The sequence below is a fragment of the Trichechus manatus genome, unplaced genomic scaffold (genome assembly GCF_000243295.1).
Source record: "Trichechus manatus latirostris isolate Lorelei unplaced genomic scaffold, TriManLat1.0 scaffold00011, whole genome shotgun sequence".
Lineage (NCBI taxonomy): Eukaryota > Metazoa > Chordata > Mammalia > Sirenia > Trichechidae > Trichechus > Trichechus manatus.
In genome coordinates this window covers 2,521,408-2,545,414 of record NW_004443947.1, presented here as the reverse complement: position 1 = coordinate 2,545,414, position 24,007 = coordinate 2,521,408, and the positions used below count along the sequence as shown (strand labels likewise).

General features: G+C 47.4%; 1 protein-coding gene across 2 annotated transcripts; it reads left to right on the top strand.

The window, feature by feature from the left end:
• Window positions 1-14,073: 14,073 nt before the first annotated feature.
• ARL10 (ADP ribosylation factor like GTPase 10) lies at window positions 14,074-23,391 on the top strand. Of its 2 annotated transcripts, XR_002823143.1 has the most exons (5): window positions 14,074-14,286; window positions 14,980-15,181; window positions 17,973-18,148; window positions 19,864-20,013; window positions 20,103-20,120. XR_002823143.1 is itself a non-coding variant. In XM_023726486.1 (4 exons), exons 1-4 carry the CDS (start codon window positions 14,113-14,115, stop codon window positions 20,274-20,276), a joined length of 726 nt encoding a protein of 241 aa, XP_023582254.1. In that variant the 5' UTR covers window positions 14,074-14,112; the 3' UTR covers window positions 20,277-23,391. The 2 variants fall into 2 exon arrangements, 1 of the variants encoding a protein (XP_023582254.1); XM_023726486.1 differs by lacking the exon at window positions 19,864-20,013 and having other exon boundaries at window positions 20,103-23,391.
• The last annotated feature ends 616 nt before the right edge of the window (window positions 23,392-24,007 follow it).

Genomic DNA, 24,007 nt, shown 5'->3' with positions numbered 1-24,007 from the left:
CTTCTCCAGGGACTGACCCCTCCTGATAACATGTCCAAAGTATGTGAGACATAGTCTCGCCATTCTTGCTTCTAAGGAGCGTTCTGGTCGTACTTCCGCCAAGACAGATTTGGTCCTTCTTTTGGCAGTCCATGGTATATTCAATATTCTTCGCCAACACCACAATTCAAAGGCGACAATTGTTCTTCAGCCTTCGTTATTCATCATCCAGCTTTCACACGCATATGAGGCGATTGAAAACACCATGGCTTGGGTCAGGCACACGTTAGTCTTCAAGGTGACATCTTTGCTATTCAACACTTTTAAAAGGTCTTTTGCAACAGATTTGCCCAGTGCAATGCTTCGTTTGATTTCTTGACTGCTCCTTCCATAAGTGTTGATTGTGGATCCAAGTAAAATGAAATCCTTGACAACTTCAATCCTTTCTCCATTTATCATGAGTTTGCTATTGGTCCAGTTGTGAGAATTTTTGTTTTCTTTACGTTGAGGCTGTGGTCTTTGATCCTCATCACTAAGTGCTTCAAATCCCCTTCACTTTCAGCAAGCAAGGTTGTGTTATCTGCATAACACAGGTTGTTAATGAGTCTTCCTCCAATCCTGATGCCTGTTCTTCTTCATATAGTCCAGCTTCTGGGATTATTTGCTCAGCATACAGATTGAATAGGTATGGTGAAAGAATACTCAGTATCCCCTTGTTCTGTTCAAACTACTGCCTCTTGGTCTATGTACAGGTTCCTCATGAGCACAACTTTAGTGTTCTGGAATTCCCATTCTCCCCAATGTTATTCATAATTTGTTATGATCCACACAGTCGAATGCCTTTGCATAGTCAATAAAACACAGGTAAACATCTTTCTAGTATTCTCAGCTTTCAGCCAAGATCCGTCTGACATCAGCAATAATATCCCTGGTTCCATGTCCTCTTCTGAATCTGGCTTGAATTTCTGGAAGTTCCCTGAGGATATACTGATGCAGCTGCTTTTGAATGATCTTCAGCAAAATTTTACTTGCGTGTGATGTTAATAATATTGTTCGATAATTCTGCATTCAGTTAGATCACCTTTCTTGGAATAGGCATAAATATGGATCTCTTCCAATCAGTTGACCAGGTAGCCATCTTTCAAATTTCTTAGCGTAGATGAGTGAGCACTTCCAGCACTGTAGTCATTTGTTGAAACATCTCAATTGGTATTCTGTCAATTCCTGGAGCCTCGTTTTTCGCCAATGCCTTCAGTGCGGCATAGACTTCCTCCTTCAGTACCATCAACCCTATTGCTGAGACAAAAAAGAGAGCAAACCTCATCTGTCTCCCCTAGGTAACACGCAAGCCCCCACAGTATGACAAACTGACAGACGCGCAGGAGGAGGCTTGGAGAAGCATCAGCTCAAATACGACATTCTAAAGGAAAACTTCTCTTTTCTCCAAGGTGTTTACATATGTGACAAAGCAACAAATCTGAGGAAATGAAAGAAGTTGAAAAAAAAATCTACCTACTTGAAGCTTGCCATCAAGCTCATCTCAGAAAGAGGTAGTGGGGAGGGAGGGTTCGCATTTAGATTCCAGATTTGACCTTTGCCAGGCATATTGGCAGGACTGAGAGAAGGCTTTGCTTCCACACCTTTAAAATTGAATGCCATTCCTTGACCAAGGACTAGGATGCACTGGGGATTAAAGTCCGTTATAAACTCTATAATTAGTTTATGAATAGCACAATTATAATGCCATTGTGATTCTTTTGTGTGTTAAAAGTGTTAGTTTGTTGATTTTAAACTTTTTAAATATGCCATAATTTAACCTCTGTGGAAGCAAAGCTGCCATCTCACCCTGCCTACATGGTGGGGAGGGGGGAGGAAGAGCACTTTGCTCCCACAGACGTTTGCTTCCTTATATAAATCAAGAGGCAGGATCACCTTTTTTAGTTCTTATCCCCATACAAATGAAAACTTAAACCTTTCCTGGAAGTTGCTGATTGTCTGACAAAAACAACTTTATCCCTGGCTTTTGCAGTATGTACGAATGTCTAAAGATGGGTCAACCTTGGCAGATAGTAATCATGTGAGAAAATTGCTATTTTCCACGAAAAGCAGACTAATTGTAAACTTATTAACCTTAGAAATCTTGTGGATTTTTCCGCTTTCTAAGTGGGTGTTTTGTTTCGTTTGGGGGGAGCGGGGAGCCAATCCTTCTAAAGCCTAGATTCCCCTTGTTGTTGTTGTGTGCTGTCCAGTCGATTCCAACTCATACTGACCCCTTATGACAGAGTAGAACTGTGCCATAGAGTTTTCTAGAATGTAATCTTTACAGGAGCAGATCACCAGGTCTTTTCTCCTGCAGAGTAGCTAGAGGGTTCGAACTGCCAACCTTTCAGTTAGCAGCTGTCTTAGTCATCTAGTGCTGCTATAACAGAAATACCACAAGCGGATGGCTTTAACAAAGAGAATTTATTCTCTCACAGTCTAGTAGGCTGGAAGTCCTAATTCAGGGTGCCAGCTCCAGGGGAAAGCTTTCTCTCTCTGTTGACTCTGGAGGAAGGTCCTTCTCATCAATCTTCCCTCAGTCTAGGAACTCTTCAGTGCAGGGACCCCAGGTCCAAAGGACGTGCACTTCTGGTCTCTTTTCTTGGTGGTATGAGGTCCCTCTGTCTATCTGCTCACTTCTTTCTTTTATATCTCAAAGAGATTGATTTATAATACAACCTAATCTTGTAGATTGAGTCCTGCCTCATTAACGTAACTGCCGCTAATCCCACTTCATTAGCATCGTAGAGATAGGATTTACAACACGTAGGAAAATCACCTCAGATGGCAAAATGGAAGACAATCCCACAATACTGGGAATCATGACCTAGCCAAGTTTACACACATTTTTGGGGGGACAAAATTCAATCCAAAACAGCAGCCACACTTGACCATTGCCCCACCAATGCTCCCCTACAAAACTTCTTTGCAAGTAAACTACTTTTCTTTCTTTTTATTTTTTTTTATTGTGCTTTAAGTGGAAGCTTACAATTCAAGTTAGTTTCTCACACAAAAATTTATGCACACATTGTTATGTGACCCTAGTTGCTCTCCCTATACTGTGACAGCACACTCCTCTTCTCCAAGTCGGATTTCCCGTCCATTCAACCAGCTCCTGACCCTCTCTGCTGCCTCATCTTGCCTCTAGACAGGAGCTGCCCATTTAATCTCACGAATCTACCTGAGCTAAGAAGCACACTCTTCATGAGCATCATTTTATGTCTCATAGTCCAGTCTAATCTTTGCCTGAACAGTTGGCCTCAGGAATAGTTTTAGTTTTGGGCTAACAGAGAGTCCTGGGACCATGTCTTCCAGGGTCCCTCCAGTCTCAGTCAAACCATTAAGTCTTGTCTTTTTACTAGAATTTGAGTTCTGCACCTCACTTTTCTCCTGCTGCATCAGGGACTCTCTGTTGTGTTCCCTGTCAGGGCAGTCATTGGTGGTAGCCGGGCACCATCTACTTCTGGTCTCAGGCTGATGGAGTTCCTGGTTTGTGTGGCCCTTTCTGTCTATGGGGCTAATATTTTCCTTGTGTCTTTCATTTTCTTCATTCTCCTTTACTCCAGATGGGTTGGGACAAATTGATGCATCTTAGATGGCCGCTCACTGGCTTTTAAGACCCCAGACACCACTCATCAGAGTGGGATGCAGAACATTTTCTTAATAAATTTTGTTATGCCAATTGACCTAGATGTCCCCTGAAACCATGGTCCCCAGACCCCCGCCCCTGCTACGCTGTCCCTCGAAGTGTTTGGTTGTATTCAGGAAACTTCTTAGCTTTTGATTCAGTCCAGTTGTGTGTTTTGTCCTTCCCTTCACCTCAGATAATTCTTGTCTACTATCCAGTTAGTGAATTCCCCTCTCCCTCCCTTCCCACCTTCGTAACCATCAAAGAATGTTTTCTTCCGTGTTTAAATCTTTTCTTGAGTTCTTATAATAGTGGTCTTGTACAATATTTGTCCTTTTGCAACTGACTAAATTCACTCAGCATAATGCCTTCTGGATTCCTCCATGTTATAAGATATTTCACGGATTTATCCTTGTTCTTTATTGTTGTGTAGTATTCCATTGTGTGAATATACCATAATTTGTTTATCCATTCATCCGTCAATGGGCACCTAAGTTGTTTTCATCTTTTTCCTATCATGATCAGTGCTACAATGAACATGGGTGTGCATATATCTATTTGTGTGGCAGCTGTTATTTCTCTAGGATATATTTCAAGGAATAGGATTGCTGGGTCGTGTGGTACTTCTATTTCTAGCTTTTTAAGGAAGTGCCAAATCGATTTCCGAAGTGTCTGTATCATTTTACATTCCAACCAACAGTGTATAAGTGTTCCAGTCTCTCTACAACCTCTCCAACATTTATTATTTTGTGTTTTTTGGATTAATACTAGCCTTGTTGAGGTGAGATGGTATCTCATTGTAGTTTTGATTTGCATTTCTCTAATGGCTAATGATCATGAGCATTTCTTCATGTGTCTGTTAGCTGCCTGAATGTCTTCTTTGGTGAAGTGCCTGTTCATATCCTTTGCCCATTTTTTAATTGGGTTGTCTATTTGTTGTTGACGTTTTGCAGTATCTTGTAGATTTTAGAGATTAGACGCTGATCGGATTTGTTGTAGCCAAAAATTTTTTCCCAGTCTGTAGGTTGTCTTTTTACACTTTTGGTGAAGCCTTTGATGAGCATACGTGCTTGATTTTTAGGACCTCCCAGTTATCTAGTTTCTCTTCTGGTGTTTGTGCATTGTTACTTATGGTTTGTATTCTGTTTATGCCATGTATTAGGGCTCGTAGCATTGTCCCTATGTTTTCTTCCATGATCTTTATCATTTTAGATTTTATATTTAGGTCTTTGATCCATTTTGAGTTACTTTTTGTGCATAGTGTGAGGTATGGGTCTTCTTTCATTTTTTTGTGGATGGATATCCAGTTATGCCAGCACCATTTGTTAAAGAGACTGTCTTTTCCCCAATTAACAGACTTTGAGCCTTTGTCAAATATCAGCTGCTCATAGGTGGATGAATTTACGTCTGGATTCTCAATTCTGTTCCATTGGTCTATGTATCTGTTGTTGTACCAGTACCAGGCTGTTTTGACTACCATACCGGTATAATAGGTTCTAAAATCACGTAGTGTGAGGCCTCCCACTTTGTTCTTCTTCTTCAGTAATGTTTTACTTATCCAGGGCCTCTCCACTTTCTATATAAAGATGGTGATTTGTTTCCCCATCTCATTAAAAAATGTCATTGGAATTTGGGTTGGCATTGCATTGTACCTGTAGATCGATTTGGGTAGAACTGACATTTTCACAATGTTGAGTCTTTCTATCCATGAGCAAGGTATGTTTTTCCATTTATGTAGGTCTTTTTTGGTTTCTTGCAGTAGTGTCTTGTAGTTTTTTTCATTGTATAGGTCTTTTATATCTCTGGTTAGATTAATTCCTAAGTATTTTATCTTCTTGGGGGCTATTGTAAATGGTATTGATTTGGTGATTTCCTCTTGGAAGTTCTCTTTGTTGGTGTAGAGGAATCCAGCTGATTTTTGTATGTTTATCTTGTATCCTGATACTTTGCTGAAATCTTATATTAGCTCCAGTAGTTTTCTTATGGATTCTTTGGGGTTTTCTGTGTATAAGATCATATCGTCTGCAACTAGAGATACGTTTACTTCTTCCTTACCAATTTGGATGCCCTTTATTTCTTTTTCTAACCTAATTGCTCTGGCTAGGACTTCCAGCACAATGTTGAATAAGAGTAGTGATAAAGGGCATCCTCGTCTGGTTCTCGTTCTCAAGGGGAATGCTTTCAGACTCTCTCCATTTAGGATGATGTTGGCTGTTGGCTTTGTATAAATGCCCTTAATTATGTTGACGAATTTCCCTTCTATTCCTATTTTGCTGAGTAAACTACTTTTCTTAAAGCTTTGGTTGTGGAGGCTTCCTGTCCCCAGCTGGAGAGGAGTCCAGGTGGACTCCCGTCTGAATCATGAGGCCCAAGAAGTGTACATCCTGAGTGGTTTACGCTCAGTCCATCTTTCTCAGTTCCTGGGGTAAATCTCTTGTGGCAGTAGAGCTTTTTCCTCCCCCAACATCCTCCACCCTTCCCTTCTTTTTCTTATTTTTTTCTGACTCTGGTTTAGGTTCTAGACCAAACCTGATTCCATTTAGTGCACAACTGTGTTATTTTCCCCAAGAATGGCAGCATGGTTGGGAAGCTGGTCTTTGAGGTCTGACTGTATAGTTCTTGTCTGGTGGCAAACAACAGTCAAAGGTCCCAGTGTGTGGCTGAGCAGGTAATCTGGTTGCCTTTTTATGTAGGTTTCCAACATAATTCACTGGGAAATGAATTTTCTAAATCCTTTTGTCTCTAAATTGTCTTTTTGTACCTGGTAAGGTGCCTGAGGGAGCCCTGGTAGCGTAGCGGTTAAGAGCTCAGCTGCTAACCAAAAGGTCGGCAGTTCAAATCCACCAGCATCTCCTTGGAAACCATATGAGGCAGTTCTACTCTATCCTATAGGGTCGCTATGAATTGGAATCGACTTGATGCCAACAGGTTTGGGTTTTTTTTTTTAACTAATCTAAAGGCTGACAGTTTAAACCCACACAGCAGTGCCATGGAAGAAAGGCCTGGTGATCTGCCTTTGTAAAGATTATGGCCAAGACAACCCTATGGAGCAATTCTACTCTGTAACACATGGGGTCACCATGAGTTGGACTCGGTTCAGTGGCAATGGTTCTTGTTTTTTGTTTTGGTTTTTTAGGCATTTCATACTTTAATAAATCTGGAGCCTCAAAAACTGGAATTGGTCAGCGTGTCTCTCGCATACTTAGCTATGATCCTCCATTATGGATGCTCCAAATGATCCTTCCTTCCTACTTCATGGGCGGAATTCTGCCCACCTGCCTTCCTCTCGAAGGAGCCTTTGTGGCACAGTGGTTAAGCGCTTGGCTGCTAACCAAAAGGTCAGCAGTTCAAACCCTTCAGCCACTCCGAGGGAGAAAGATGTAGCAATCAGCTTCTGTAAAGATTTTAGTCTTGGAAACCCATAGGTCAGTTCTACTCTGTCCTATAGGATGGCTATGAGGCAGAATCATCTCCATGGCAACTGGCCTTCCTCTAGACCTCTGTCCTCTCTGGCCAGTCCAAGCTCTCATGAAGGTCCACTCTCTGGCCAGAACTGCAGACACTGTCGTCAGCAGTCAAGAACTTGGTCACTGGAGTGGTCACAAGTGGGGCATTTGCATTGCTGGGGTCTTTAGTCTGAGCTCTATCTGGAAGCCTCCCCCCCACCGTCATACAGGTGAGCCACTCCATAGAGCAGTGCTCAGGAGTTGTCTGTTTCCATTGCCTATTCCACAACAGAGGAAACTAAGGTTCTCAGGGGTGCTGTGGCAAAGGTACCTCAGCCAGGAAGTGGCAGAGTTGAAATTCAAGCCCAGGGCTGAGTGCCCAGCTGATGGTTTAGCTGCTGGGCACCATGACCAAACTACCAGCTAAGAGCTGACTTTTGGCTGCTGGCCGTCCTTAACCTCAGCTTCTCCAACTCTACCTGAGGCAAGAGGGTTGAAGGCACATTCCCAGAGAAGGAACAACAGAAGTAACACCTCCCTCTAGTGGGGAAAGACTTCCCTGAAGAAATTAACTTGGGACTACTTGACTAGAGGGCTAACATCAGACTGTTCTTACAGACCAACTTCTCCAGCCTGATATTACAGGTGGTGCCACTAAGGTGCAGAAGGCAAAAGGAACCAGCCCAATGTTACCCAGCTAGTCTGGGGCAGAGTTAGGCCTAGTTGGTTAAACAGAAAATATGTTGTGTCTTACTTTGTGTCAGGCACTGTGCTTGGTGCTTGGGATACACTGAGGAGGAAGACACAGTCCCTGACTCAGGGATCCGACCGTCTCCTCTCAGGAGGAAACACTCAGTGAATGAATCATTGTGAATAATCACAGTGTGCCAAGTGTCACAAAGTGATAGCACCAGTTGCTATGTAAAAAGGAGCATCAGGGAGAAATATGAGTTATAGAGGTGAAGAAGTGGGTGGGAGAAGGTGGGGCACCAAGGCAAGAGCAAAGGCGCAAAGGTGGAAGATAGCTTGTGTCTGAGGAACTGAAAGAAAGTAGTTTGGGAGAATAGGGAGCAGGTAGCAATATCTGAGAGGTTGGCAGAGCCCAGGCAGAGTTGGGCCTTCTAGGCCAAGGATGGAGTTTGGTCTTTCTCCCACGAGCGATGGGGGTGAGAGGCCATCTGAAAGTGGGCCCAGTGTAGATAACTCTGCAGTCTGCCTTTGGTGGGGAGGGGTGGAAAGAAGCAGGGAGGGAGAGAAAGTTAGCTGGAATGGGCCCTGGGCTAGAGGTAGGGGTTTTATTAGGCTACATTGGGGCTTATCTGGATGGTAGAAATGAACATATTTAAATGCAGGTGGAAGAAGCAAGTGGAGAGGGAGGTGTGGAAGGTGCAGATGAGTGAGGGGTTAAGACTCTTGAGGAGCAGGAGAGGACAGCTGGCATTTGGTCAACTACCTATGGCCTAAGGGCTTTTCAGGGAGCCCTGGTGGCACAGTGCTTAAGCACTCAGCTGCTAACCACAAGGTCAGCAGTTTGAACCTACCAGCCACTCCGGGGGAGAGAGATGTGGCAGTCTGCTTCCATAAAGATTACAGCCTTGGAAACTCTAAGCTGGCAGCCTTCTATGTCACCTGGCATATGGGTTAGAGCAGTATTCCTAGGTATGGAATGTGTGTTGCCTTCAGAACCCAAAGAGGCCTACCAGGCACTTACTGAGCATGAAGTGTGAAGATCTTTGGATCACACATTAACACAAGAAATCATCTACCACCGAAGAAGCACTGAAAAACCAGTTAGACAACATGACTTGGCCAGTTTATGTTAGATAGCATTTGTCATCAACCACATCAGAATTGGCACAGTGGGCACACAAACAAAGTAGCCATGATGGCAGAGATGGAGGCTATGCATATGCCCGACAGCTTGGACTCCCACTTCAAGGAAGATCTAGCCACTGTTGCCTCTGAATGTCCAATCTATGAGCAACAGAGACCAACACCGAATCTCTGATACGGCATTATTCCATACTTCGAGGAGACTAACTGGTGGCATGTTAACTACATCATACCTCTTCCATTCTGGGCCAGTGGTTGTCCTCATGGAGATAGATGTCCATTCCAAGGGTCGGTTTGCCTTTCCTACCTGCAAATTCTCAGCCAGCACCACTATTTGTGGGCTTACAGAATATCTGGTCCACAGGCATGAAATCCCATACAGTATAGCATCTGACGAGGGGATCTGCTTTACAGCAAAGGAAGTGACACCCAGAGTCTGGAGGGCAGGGCCATTGCCCAGCCAGATGGTCCCAAAGACAGAGGATTATTTTCATGCCCTGGGAACTAATGTAAATTGTTTTGCCGGGTTTTGGACTTGCTAGGTGCCAATTATCTCTTCTTTTCCTCCAGTTTCTCCCATTTGTAATGGAAATGTCTACCTTGTGCCTGTTCCACTCTTGCGCTTTGGAAATAGGTAACTTGTAGTCTAGCTTTCACAGGCTGACAGATGAAGAGGAATTTTGCCCCAGGATGGAATACACCTAAAATCTCACCCATATTTGATCTAGATGATTCAGATGTGATTTTGGACTTAAGTTGATTTAAGACTTCTGGGATGATGTGATGGGGTGAATGTGTTTTGCATGTGGCAAGGACATGAATTTTGGGGGGCAAAGGATAGAATGTTAAGGATTGAATTATGTCCCCAAAAAATATGTGTTGCAAATCCTAACCTCTATGCCTGTGATTATAATCCCATTTGGGAATGGGTTGTCTTTGTAATGCTACTTAGGCAGGATTAGTGTAGAGTGTGTCTTGAGTCAACCTCTTTTGAGATATAAAAGAGGTTAAACAAGCAAGTGAGCAGAGCAGAGATGGGATCAAATAGATGCGAAGACACATGGAGATCACCCAGGAGCAGAAGCTCAAAAGAGACAAAGACCTTCCTCCAGAGCCTACAGAGAAGAAAAGTCTTCCTCTAGAGCCAGCACCCTGAATTCAGATTTCTAACCTCCTAAACTGTGAGAAAATAAATTTCTGTTTCTTAAAGCTACGCATTTGTGGTATTTCTGTTATAAAAATGAAGAAACTAAACTCTTTGCCACTGAGTCAATTTCGACTCATAGCAATCCGATAGGACAGAGTAGAACTGTCCAGAGGGTTTCCAAGGAGCAGCTTGGTGGATTTGAACTGCTGACCTTTTGGTTAGCAGCCAAGCTCTTAACCACTGCACCACAAGGGCTCCATTTCTGTTATAGCATCACTATACAACTAAGACAACCTACTTGATTAAATTTATACCTAGGTATTTCATTCTTTTAGATGCTATTGTAAATGGAATTGTTTTCTTAATTTCCTTTTCAGATTTTTCGTTGTTGGTGTATAGAAACACAACTAATGTTTGTGTGTTGATCTTGTACTCTACAACTTCGCTTAATTCGTTTATTAGCTATAGTAGTTTTCCTGTGGAAATTTGGGGATTTTATATATATAGAATCATGTTGTCTGCAGACAGAGATAGTTTTACTTCTTCTTTCCAACTTGGATAACTTTTTTTTTTTTTTTTTAACCTAATTGCTCTGGCTAAAATGTCTTGTACAATGTTGAATAGCAGTGATGAAGGTGGGCATCCTTGTCTTGTTCCTGATGTTAGGGGAAAAGCTTTCTGTTTTTTATTGTTGAGTATGATGTTAGCTATGGGTTTTTTTGTAAATGTCCTTTACTGGGTTGAGAAATTTCCCTGCTATTCCTAGTTTGTTGAGTGGTTTTATCATGAAAATGTGGTGGATTTTGTCAAATGCCTTTTCTGTTGATATGATCATGTGGTTCTTTTCCTTTGTTCTATTAATGTGGTGCATTACATTAATTTTCTTACGTTGAACTACCCTTGCATTCCAAGGATAAGTCCCATTTAGTCATGGCATATAATCCTTTCAATATGGTGTTGGATTTGGTTCTATACTGCGTAAGGGAATTAAAGAAAAAAAACTGAAGTATCTGATAAGATCTGAAATGGCCAGTTTGAGGACTGGGTGTGATTCCCTGTTTGCTGGTTTCGTTTTCACCCTAGCAGCAGCCATCTTCTGTACTGTTTCTAAGAGAGGAATGTCTGGTAATGACGGTGTAACTACATGCAACCCCTCCCTGTCACATACCTGTGTAATTGCCACACCGTAACCAATCTAAGAAAGAGGTATATACTCTTCAGCCAATTGCTTTACAGAGCTTCCCACAGGAAGTCCTACCTTACAATAATCTACTACCAGTCGAGTAATGTCTTTCGATGAGCCAAGCCAGTAGTTACTAATCAATTACCGTGTTTCATATCCATTGTTCCCCTCCTATAAAACATCACTGCTGAGTTGCCATTTTGGATTAGTGGATTCTACTGAATGGAGTTCAGTCTATTCCTAACTCGAGCCGCCTCTTTTCTTTCAATAAATCTCTCAGTTTTACATTAATCAGAGTATGGATGGTTACTCTAGGACAATACTGTTTTGTTGAGGATTTTTGCATCTATATTCATAAGGAATATTGGTTTTTAGTTTTCTCATGGTGCCTTTACCTGCTTTTAGTATCAGGATAATGCTGACCTCATACAATGAGATAGGAAGTTTCCTTCCTCTTCTATTTTTTGGAAGAGTTTGAGAAAGATTGTTAAATATTTTTAATACTTGCTTGATTTGTTGTACCAGTGACTGGGTGGATAGCTTGTTTGTTTCAGGGGGAAGTATTAGCAAGACTATTTTGGCCCCATATCTAAGCCACTTTCTCCAATCTAGCTTTTATGGTCAATGAAGATGACATTTTTCTCTTCATTTGGCTGTCTCCTCTGTCTGTCTTCTCAATTGGTTCTGAATCTGGGAGAGAGTTATTCATTGACCTGCTAATACTACAAAATTTAACAGCGTTAAATGATTGCAGGAAGTCAAACAAGATAAGGGCTGAGGTGTTTCCACTGAATTTGCCAAGGGGTTTGCTAGAGACCCTGGTGAGATCTGTTTTTGTGGAGCGAGGAGTGGGAACTGCATACTACTCTATCTAGAAGTGTAACCGTAGCAGAAAGGAGAGAGAGGTGGTGACCAGAGGGGAGAGAGGGTTTCTGTAATTTATTTATATCTACATTAGTCCTACCTGGTTGTATAGGATGGCTTAGGGTGGCTTACAATAAAAACACATCAATAAACAAATGTTAGTGTACACCCCCAGAGGCAAGCCTCAGCCAATGGGGAACATGCTAGTGGGTAAATGTTCCAGCCTCCTGTCCTTCTGAGAGGCATTTGATACCCTTCTCAGAGGTTCCACCAGAATTTAGCTCAGGGGGTCTACAGCAGTGTCCTTGATGCTGAACTCTTTAGTTTTTCCTTTCTCCCTGTCCTATTTTCCCTATTCCCTCCTCCTCCCTCCTGGCATCATCTCCCAAATAAATTACATGTAACATCCCCACTCACCAAAGTGTTAATATAGCAATAAAAAAAAGAAGAATCAATGCTGGAAGAAAAACAATATGAGTAAAAAGTCAAGATGGGAGGAGAGGAGGCTGGATCCTGAGAGTGTGTAGAAGCTGGAACACAGAGCCCAGGGGTGCAGAGGAACCCAGCGCTGAAAGGGTTCTTTCTCAAAGCCTGGAGAGGAGTGATGATATGCTGGGGCCATGGTAGGCACTGTTGGGGCCTTAGGCTATTCTTTCACCCATTTACCCCTGTCAAAAACCTAAATTCTTAAGAGAAACACCAAAAATTAGTGTATTTTTTGTCAGTAGATATGATTCTAATCAATCATCATCAACCCAAACTTATCAGGAAGGCACTCTGAAGAGGGGACAGTAAGGACAGGTTATATAGGTCATTGTCATGTTAATTTCACAGGAGATAGCATCAGAACACTGCAGGGTTCCAGGCAGTTGGAGTGGAGAAACAGTCACTAAGGACATGCCATACATTTTCCAGTTAGACCCTGGGGTTCCTGCTCCTGGAATATATAATTCTCTAAAAGAGCCCAATGCCTAAGGCAAAACCATCTCTGCCAAGCTGTTTACTAGGTTATTGTTTGACTTGAAGGTGACTTTAGGAAAACAGTTCCTTAATGGCTCAAGGTTCAAAAGGACACCTAAGGGCAGATGGCCTAGATGGCACACACCAATTCCATGAACCCAGAAATCTGAATTCCAGGAGAATCAAAACGGTTTTGTCACCCCATTCACGGATTCACCCTCTCCAAGGCTAAGGGAACCCAACTGCTATGCCTCAGGATGTTTCTCCTGCTCCTCCTCTTGGGCTATACCTGGAAGTCCTGACAATCATTGGGGGGCTACCAGTACAAGAGGGTCATGTCTGAACTGACTCCTGGCCTTGCCTGTTTCATCAGTGTGCGCAGGCCCCCAAGAGAGCAGAACCCCTGGGGTCTGGGAAGCAGCCAAGGGTGGCAGAGGGGGCTGGGAGTCAGGGACTTGGGTTCCAGTCTTGGCTCTGCCACCCCACCACTCCATAACCTATCACTCCCTAGCTCTGTGATCTTGGGCAAGACTGAACCTCATCCCAGGGTGGAGCGATATCCTGGAGAAAGATCACTTGGGACTGAATGCACGCTGCACCAATGCACTACTGCGTGATCTTGCACAGGTTACTTAACTCTTGGGTCTGTTACCTCTTCTTGGAGGTATTGTTCCAGAGTGTAACCGAGAAAAGCCGTGAGTTAACCCCCTTCGCACACAGCAAGTGCTTGGTAGATGCTAGCCAATATCATTCCGTCTATCGTCCTCCATCATTCTTTGCACAGCCTCGGTGATCCACACCGCACCTTACAAAGGCAGCGGGGGGCGAGGTCGGGGGGCGCACAGCACGCTGGCCGGCACCTTCCACTCCCGCCGCGGGGTCGTGGGCGGCCTGTGGCGACAGTGGCGGTGCATTGTGGGGCTTGTAGTGCGGGGCTGGGGATGGGTAGGTGGGCGCGGCCGCGACAGTCGCAGCGGGGCCATCTTCGGCGGGCAGGCTTAGCCTGTGCAGTCCGCAATCCTTGTCCAGCCCCATGGCGCCGCGGCCGCTGGGTACCCTGGTGCTAGCGCTGGGCGGTGCCGCGGCCGTGCTCGGCTCGGTGCTCTTCATCCTCTGGAAGGCCTACTTCGGCCGCGACCGGGAGCAGCGCTGGGACCACAGCGAGGCCTGGTGGGGCGTGGAGCCTGCCCGCCTCCCCGAGTGGGACGTGAGTGCCGGGCCGGGGGCCGCTGAGTGGGCGGGTGGACCAGGGTCTGCACCTCCGCGAGTGTGGCCGAGGGATGCGGCCGCGTCCCTGCGAGCGCCAGGGGCACCCAACTCGGGGCCTGGTCGCCGGAGACTGCAGGCCCCGCGCGGGCAGACAGTCTTTAAGTCCGGGAACCGAGGAGTGAGTAAGCGCGTTTGGGTGTGTGTGCTCCGCCCTACGACGCCGCAGTACTCAGGGTCTCCTGCCTGCTGGTGCCTTCTGGCGCGCGGGAGAGCTCGGAGGGCACGTCCTCGCAGCACTCCTAGGGCCTGCACCGTGTCCAGCCAGCCCCCGCCGGCCACCTGCGCAACGCGCACGGCCCGGGGGATGCCGGGAGAAGTCCTCCACCTCCTCGTGGGGCCTTGTGCGAAAGAGTCGCGCGTCCCTGCCGTCCTGGGACGTGGGGATTATCAGTCTGAGGACGCTGAGGCTGTGGGAAGGGAGGGGATCTGCCCCAGGTCACTCAGGGAAAACCCTGAAGAGTGTAGTTTGGAATTCAGGACTCCAAAGGGAGTGCTCGTCCCGCGCCACCAGACCGTGCTGCCTGATCGTTAATGGGTGGAGGGCGGGATGGGCGATTTGGTGCCTTCGTTCTTCCCTTGGGAAGGGCCGGGGCGGGAGGTTGCCCGTCGCAGCCTGACCTCTGTCCTGCAGCTCGAGGAAGAGGAGCCGGCGCTGGAGGAGCTGGAGGAGCTGGAGCAGCGCGAGGTGCTGGTGCTGGGGCTGGACGGCTCCGGGAAGAGCACGTTCCTGCGCGTGCTATCTGGGAAGGCGCCCCTGGATGGCCATGTCCCCACCTGGGGTTTCAACTCCGTGCGGCTGCCCACCAAGGACTTCGAGGTGGACCTGCTAGAGAGTGAGCAGATTCCCACCCCACCCCCATCACCTCTGCTGACCCCAGAGTTGGGTTCTCTGCCTGGAGATGGCTCCAAAATGCAGATATAAGTAGGACAGACACCTGTATGAGAAACCCTTCCCACCTCCCCCTGGGGCACAGTGTAGGGTCCAAGCTCTCTATACTGGCATATAGGACCCTTCATGATCGTGCATCTCTAGTTTGGTCACCTGTCCCCAGCTCTTACTGAAACCTACATACCTAACACTGTTAAGTACCCTGTGCCAAGCACTTGACGGGGTAAAACAAGAAATGATGAGTTTATATACATGAGGAGACTGGGGACCAACAAGTTAAATCATTTATCCGAGATCATACAGCTACTAAGGGTAGAGCCAGTCTTAAGTTCAGGCCTGTGGCTCTAAGCCCTTCCTGTTAAACACCGTGCTGCACTGCTTGTACTGAATGGGTGATTGCTCTTCTCCAAGTCGGAAGGCAAGGAGTTTGGTTTTTTTTTTGGTTTTGGTATGCATTCTTCCTTCAGCCTGGAAAGTCCCCTTCCAGTGGTAAACTCCTACTCATCCTTCAACGTTTAATTTAAGCATGACGTCCCTGGCTAGGTTAGGGGCTCCTCTGCTGGGCTCCCGAGCCCCTGTGCCTCCTGCTTCAGTATTTGCCACATACCAGCTGACTAAGCCATGGCACCTGGGGCACAGACAGGTCTGACCCATCTCTGGCCCCTAGGGCCCCAGACATAGGTGCCTTGTTGTGAGTGATCAGGGATGGCCTGAGCAGCTCTCAGCCCTAGGGCTTCTTGGGCTCTTGGAGGAGAATGGCAGAGGGTATTGAGAGGGTATGAGTATTTAGCTCTTTCTGGCCAGGGACGGGTAGACTTCCTGCCCTTCAGAGGACTCAGACCCATAAAGACTGGCTGGGTTTAGTTAGATGCTAAATGGTAGATCAGGTTTTGAGGACCTGGCTGATGGCCTGCATGGGCCCACACCTCTGGTCTCAAGCACTTTCTGCTAGCCTGGCTGCGGCTGCTGCTTTCCTCCTTTCTTGGAGCACACATTGATAGTTGCTTGGGATTCTGGTTCTTTTAACAAGCTTTCTCTGGTACCCTCTCTATACTAGGGACACAGGTCAAGTGGGGCCTCTCTACTTGAGGCCCTCTCAGTCTCACAGGCAGTAGCCACGCCCCTCAACCCAGGGAGGAGGGGATTGATGTTTTAGTGTTACCCGAGGGCCTAACAGGTAACAATCTAAGTTCAATAGGTCTCTCGGCCAGGTTTAAACTCAGATAATTCAGTCAAGTTCTGGGGCATTCCCCCTCCCCACAACATTCACTTCACTGTGGCACCCCACAGTGCCCCGTCTGGGGTCCGGCAGAGATTGGGCCCTTTGTGGATAATTGACAACTGAACAAATGAATTCAGCACTCATTGGTGATGCTTCCCCTCCCCGCATCCTATATCCAGTTTATTACTAGTTCCATCACCTTTACCCTCCACTAGATTCTGAGTCTGTCTGCTTCTCCCTGTCTCCACCATTGCCTCCCGGGTCCAAGCTCACCATCATCTCCCCTCAGTACAGCAACAGACTCCTCCCTGGTCTGCCTGCTTCCATTTCTGTCCCCAGTGTCAGCCAGAGGGGATCTTATAGGAAATCATGTCATATCATGTTACTCTTACTTAAAACCCACAACCTCCCTGGCCTGCACACCCTGTGTAGTACAGCCACGCTTAGCCTTGCTGGTCGCACCCCTCCTTCTCCTGCAGGCAGTGCCTCAGCCACCCTGGCCATCTTCCTGTGTCGCAAACACACCCAGCTTTCTCTCCCCATGCCTGTCATGCTCCTCCTATGGCTGGTTCCTACTCATCGCAGACTCAGCTCCCATGCCATCTCATTGGGGAGACCTTGCCAGACCCCCCACCCCAAAGCTGCCTCCCCCCACCCCCCTCCACTTTCACTCTTTCTGTTCTCTTTCCTTCCTTTCTGAAAGGTGTTTATGTGTCTTTGCCACGTCTACCCTGATGGGGGTGGGAGTGTCTTGAGAGCAGGGCCCCTGCCTGCCTTGCTCACCTCTGCATCAGCACCCAGGTCAGTGCTTGGCACCTAGTGAGCACTCAGTAAGTACTTGTTGAGTGCCTGCTGTGTGCCAGGCACTGTGCTGAGGGCTTTAGGGGATCCAGAGGTAAACAGCTCTAGCTCTCAAGGAGCTTAAAGTCCACAAGTATCAGAGATGAACCTAGAAACACTATGATGCAGGGCGACCAACAGAGACTGTCCAGAGAGACAGAGGAACAGGAAGGCACCCCAGTCTGAGGGCACTATATGTGCAGCCATTGAGCACAGCGTATCCAAGGAAAGAGAATGGGGTGACCAGAAAGAATGGGAGAATGAGTGGAAGGCTGGGCAGAGGCGGGGTGGGGAGGTGGTGGGGGTCCTGACTTCTAGGCATTGGGACTTCTGGTTTCTGATCACAGCCATCACTGACCCGGCGAAAGCTAGGAATTGGCAGGAGGGAAGGAAGAAGAGAGAACTGGGTGCATTGCATATGGTACCCTTGGGTTTTACTGCAACCTGTTAGGTGAGTTCAGTGTGGAGGAGACTGGTACTGGAAGGCAGAGACTTGTCCAAGGAGACCCCGCAGGCAGAGCTAGGGCTGAACCCAGGTCTGCTTGGTGTTGCAACCTGTGGTCTTTTCTTTGCCCCTGGCTGGTGGCGCCTCAGGAAGCAGGAAGTGGGGTGGGGCTGTATGTGGCAAGTCGGGGCCAAAGGCAGTCTGAGCTGGCCCTTGGCCTCTCCACAGTTGGTGGCAGCCAAAACCTACGCTTCTACTGGAAAGAGTTTGTGAACGAGGTGGATGTGCTGGTGTTCCTGGTGGACTCGGCTGACCGGCTGCGTCTGCAGTGGGCCCGGCAGGAGCTGCACAAGCTGCTGGACAAGGACCCTGACCTGCCTGTCGTCGTCGTGGCCAACAAGCAGGTGAGGGCGGTGGGGAGGCTGGCTCAGGCCAACTGGGCCTCCATCTGCAGATGCCTGGGCAGGGCAGGGAGCACTCAGGTTGGGACCCAGGCCCGTGGCCTAGCAAGCCTGGCTCAGATACTGTCCCCACCTCCTCTGCCTGTGCTCTGCCTTCATCCCTGATCTCTGTCTTCCTTCCTCTCTTTTTCTCTATCATTTGTCACCCTACAGAGATGAAAAAAATCATTATTAAGCACCTGCTGTGTGCCAAGTGGAAACACTGGGGGTGTGGTTAAGAGCTACTGCTGCTAACTAAAAGGTCGGCAGTTCGAATCCACCAGATGCTCCCTGGGAACTCTGTGGGGCAGTTCTACTCTGTCCTATAGGGTCACTATGAGTTGGAATTGACTTGATGGCAATGGGTCTGGTTTTTGGTTTTTATGTGCCAAGTGGGCGAGTCCCTGGGTGACACAAATGGTTTAGGTTGGGGGTTCAAGTCCACCCAGAGGTGCCTCAGAAGAAAGGCCTGGCAACTTCCAAGAAATTAGCCCTTGCAAACCCTATGGAGCACAGTTTTACTCTGTCACACATAGGGTGACCATAAGTCAGGATTGACTGGAGGGCAGCTGGTTGGTTTTTATGTGCCTAGTGTGGTGTCAAATGTTTCTGTTGATCCTACAAGGTGTGGGATAGTATTCCCATTTTAAAATGAGAAATCTGAAGCTCCGAGGTTGTACAGCTTGGAAGTTGTGGAGTGGAGATGTCTAACTCCAAAACCTGTGGCTTCCACTCTGCTGTGCCCTTGTGACTTCTGGCTGTAGACCAGAGAGCCAACGCTGGGAAGTGGTGAGAAGTAGAACGGATTAAATAATATTAACAAACACTTACTGCATGCTTACAGTGTGCCAGGCACAGTGCTAAGCACTTGACAATCATGATCTCATTTAAGTCCTGCAAGAAGCCCGTGATAGGCCCTGCTGTTATCCCCGCTTTGCAAATATTGAGACCTGGAGAAGTACCTAAAGTTAGAGGAAGTTTGTGGCAAAGCCAGAACTTGAGCTTGGATCTTCTCAAATTCTTGATCTTGACCACTACACTGTACCTCTGCCAGGGTCAGGAGCTGCCCTGGGCCCTGCAGCCCTCAGCATCACAGACCTTAGGTGGTATTCTCAGCACCCATGAGACGGCCACAGTATAGAGCCCTGTCACAGCTCCTGGAACCTGAGCTGTGGGACCTTTCCAACCTGCTTAGGAAGAGGTGGTACATGTTTGACCTTGGGTGTTTCCCCTGCCTATCAGGAAAGACTTAATGATCATTTATAAATACAGTGACCATGTGTCCTGTTTGCCCAGGGCAGTTCCATTTATGCTGTTGTTCTGTTATCACTATTAATAGTGTCCCCTCTGAGTCTCAGCAGTACCTGGTTTGGACAATAAATTATATCATCATCCTGTTTATAAACTATAACTTAAAACAATTTTGAACCAATAGGAGATCATATGAAAGGTCCCAGCATTCTATGAATTGTTCTAAGATGAGTCATTTTAATCTTGGGCCAGGGTTAGAATATAAAATGTACCATCACCAGCCATGCTATATAGTGGACCCTTTAGCCAGATTCTGGGGGAAGTAAGGCCCTTGTCTGGGACATGACCCTATTGTAAGATCTCCCCACTGGTGATTTTAGGGAACTGAGGTGGGATTCCTCTAAGGGTCATAAGCTTTGTCATCACAGTGCCTGACATACAGGAAGTGCTCCGGTTTCTTGCCTGATGATGGATGACAAGAACTCAGTACGAAGGAGAATCAGATGAGGGAAGAGTATCAAGTTTAGACCAAGGGTTCCAGAGGCTGATTCTGGGACTTGGGACCTGATGCTCCCCAGGTAGCCCAAGTTATTTTATGGATGCTGAGGGTGGGAGCATTCTGGGAAACATGGGTGCCCTGTTCCAACTGGCTGCTCTCTTTCTCCAGGACCTGAGTGAGGCCATGAGCGTGGTGGAGCTGCAGCAGGAGCTGGGCCTGCAGGCCATTGACAGCCAACGCGAAGTGTTCCTCTTGGCGGCCAGCATTGCCCCTGCAGGGCCTGGCTTCAATGAGCCTGGCACCGTGCACATCTGGAGGCTGCTCCTGGAGCTTCTCTCCTAGGCTGGAGCCCTCTGCTCGGCACCCCACCCTGGACTCAGTCCTGCTGCTGCTGCTGCTCTTGCTTCTTTATCGCTGCCCAGGGCCTGAGGTGGAGTCGCGGCAGCACTTCCCTTCTCTCCTCCCCTCAGGAAGGGCTTGTTAGGGCCAAAAACCTTGCAGAAAGCCTTCCTGGAGAGGTGGCTGTGGGGCTGAAGCAGGGAGGGAGGAGGGAAGGCAGAGGGTGGGACAGGATCATGTCCTGCTCATCCCAGACTGGAATGGTGACCCAGCCTTCCACAGTGAAGACCTCACCTCTCTTACCTGGACAGTGAGACGCTCAAGGCTCTGTCCTTGCCTCACTGCATTCCTGGGGTTGGAAGGACCATATAGATGTTAGAGGTACTCCAGGAGCCACCAGGTCTCCCGGTCCCAACTGTTCCTTCCTGGTGACGTGTGGGCAGGTTATGGGCAGCACCCATGAGCCCTGTCTCCCAGCTCTGCGTTGTACTCCAGCCCCAGCTCTGCCTAACTCGCTGTGGCCTTGTGTAGTCTCTCTGCCTTTCTACACCTGAGGCCATCATTTTTAAAGGGAGGTGATTTCCATGGTCTTTTCTGACTTGGACTGAGCCCTGGTGGTGCAGTGGTTAAGTGCTTGGCTGCTGATTGAAAGATTGGCAATTTGAACCCACCAGCCGCTCCGCAGGAGAAAGATGTGACAGTCTGCTTCCGTAAAGATTTCAGCCTTGGAAACCCTATGGGGCAGTTCTACTCTGTCCTGTAACATTGCTACGAGTTGGAATTGACTCAGTGGCAGTAGGTTTTTTTTTCTTTTGACTTGGAGTTGTATTTCTGAGAGATAAGAAGTGTTAGAACAAACCTGGAGATCCTAGCAAGGAGCTTTCTGAAGACCTCCCTGCTTCCCCCTGAGCCAAGACTGGCCTGCCAGCCTCTCTTGACTACAGAATAAGAGACATTCACCCACCAGTCAGAAAAACAGAAGGCTGTTTTTATCTTTCCTAATCTGGAGACAGGAGCTGCTGCTCTCGCATTAAGCACTAACTGTGCCAATGTCCATGTTTACATGAGTCTGGGGAAGGGAGGTGCCCGTATTCCCGGGAGAAGACTGTCCATGGGAGCTGGATGTCTGCCTCAGACCTGCATTTTATTTATTTATTTATAAAGGTATAGGCCAGAGTTCTAGGCTTTATTCTTCGGTGCTGTTAATCAAAACCCCAGATGATTATCATGGAAAATTTGGAAATAGCTGGAATCATGAGACAGCTGTAGGTCCCCCATCACCTGTCACCTGGCCTTTGAGCAATCTGATATCGTAATGCTTCACATTGATCCCCAGTGAACTTAAACTCCATCCTTGGCCCAGTATGAAGGATGCAGAACCCTTCTGTATAGATAACAGATGATCCCGGGAGAGGACATTTCTATTATGTGAATACAAGTGAAAAAGAAACCTTCGTGTGGGGATGTTGCAGAGCAAGCTGCAGGGCAGCCTCAGGCGCATCACTCAGCCTTTCTGGACCTCTTTCTTCCCAGCAGAGTTGGACAGTAGCACATTCCATGACGTTCCTGTACCTTCGTGATCAGCCAGTTTCAGGACTGTCCCTGTTGACACTTCTCTTTAGTGCCAGCAAAAGGAGCCTTCTGTTTGTCAGGGGCCACTGAATAATCAATAGCCACAAATGAAAACTTTTTTCTTAGAGAAGATATCCAACTCCTTTTGCTTTTGGTTTGAGAATCAAGGTTGTGTGCCTTTGTTTCATTTGCCATTTACCCAGTATGCTCCAGTTCCATACTACGGCCTGTGCAAGAAGAGGTACCTGGGAAAGAGGTAGGGAGCTCCAGAAGGAAGCTCATTAGAAGAGTGGGTTTTAAAGTGACGTTTGCAATTTTGCTTTTTATGACTTTTCAGTTTGTCATTGGAAAGGTGAGAAACTATTTTGTTACCACCGCCTCATTCTCCAGTGGCTTGACGGTTACCTCTGGGACCAGTAATTGTTGAAGGGGCCCTTTTTTTCTAATTAAGATCTCTTTTGGCTTACTTTTATTAGAGATGCCTCTGAGTGGTTGGGTTTAATAACACTGGAGGACAAATACCACTAAGCTGCACCAAAGGTCCTCAGTGCCACCCCTCCCTGTGACACAGAATATAGGCGTTCTCCCGCTTGTGGTTTGCTTCACCACATCTGTGGCTGCCAGCCGCTCTCTTGTGGGGCTGCTGGCCCCCATCACGCCGGCAAAGTAACCTTGCAGTCTGCTCTGGAGAGGCCGAGGATGCTGCTGACCAGGACTGGATTGGGGAAAAGTTGGGAACAGGCCTTTCTCAAGAACCTCAACTCACTGCCTGGCCTGCTGATACTCTTACCCAGTGGCTCCTGGATATTCCTTTCTGATTCCGCAACCCAGACCACCTGCTTTTGGGAACCAGCACAGTTCAGTGAAGACGGCTGTGCGGTTCTGGATCTGCTGGTGGGTAGGCTACTTACCTGTTGAACTTGTGCCTGTTATTCACCCTGGCACTGAGGGTGTAGGCGAGGGCCTTTGTTCTCAAGTTATTTAAATGAAACCACGGCTTCTGATTTTCCTGTCTGACCTGTTGCCATCCCTGAGGAGAGGCCAACCTGACCCAGTTTGGACGTTTGGATGGTCTGGGCAAGAGGTCTCCTGCGGCTGCTAGGACTGCCATGGTGGACTGGCTGCCCATCCCAAGACGCCACCTCTGGTTTCTCTTGGTGCTCGAAATTGCAGGTTTTTTAAACTTATGCTGCAGTAGCAGCAGCGTTCAGCTGTAAGGACTGGAGGAGGGTGAAATCTTCCATGGCCTCATGGTCCTCTGCAGAGGTGCTGAGGAGAATGTGACAACTCCAGCTTTCTGCCTCAGTGAAACACCAGATTCCCCACAAAGCATCTCCACCTGCTTTTGGAAAACACTGTTGTTCTTACACCTAGTCTGGGTAGGAGTTGTCAGCATTTCAAACCAGCTGCTGAAACCAGCCTGTGGCCTTCGTTGTGCAGCTGCTCCCCACCCCAGAGCTGTCAGTGGTTATTTTGAATACAAAGTCCCTTCTAGTAGCGATGAAAAGGGGGACCTACACCTTCTTGTCTGCCGCCTCTGGGAGGTGGGCCCACTAAGGGGCAGGAGGATCCCACCAAAGATCCAGAAGTAAGGAGGCCTTGCTGTCTCAGCCCATCCCGAGAACCCAGACCACAGGGCTGCCAAGGACAGACTGCATAAAATGGGAGTATCCCTGGACATGTGAGGTACAAAATAAATGCCAAAAACTCTGACGTGGTTTCATCTGATTTTGAGAAGTAGGTGCTGGGTGCAGGGAGGAGCGGCTATGGAGTGTGGTGCCAGAACACTTCCTTGTAACACAGTGACTCGTCATGTCAAACACCAAGTCCCAGCCCCCAACCCTTCAACCATGTGGGGGGAAGGAGGCTGCAAGGAACATCAGCTTTGGCCTAACTCAACATCTTTTGAGGTGTCCAAACCCTTCCCCCATCCCTTGGGAGGAGTTCTTGCTGATTGGGGGATAGGGCAGAGCCAGGCTTAGAAATATGAACAAAGAAATCTGACAGCCTCCATGCCAAAGGTCAGGATGGGGGTCAGGGAACCACGTAATCATTCATCCCACAGGCATCCCCACACCTGCTTTGAGCCAGGCTCCCTGGATTCCCAGGTAAGGTCCCTGCCCACAAGCTCAGTCTGGTGGGGGATGTCAAGCACATTAAAA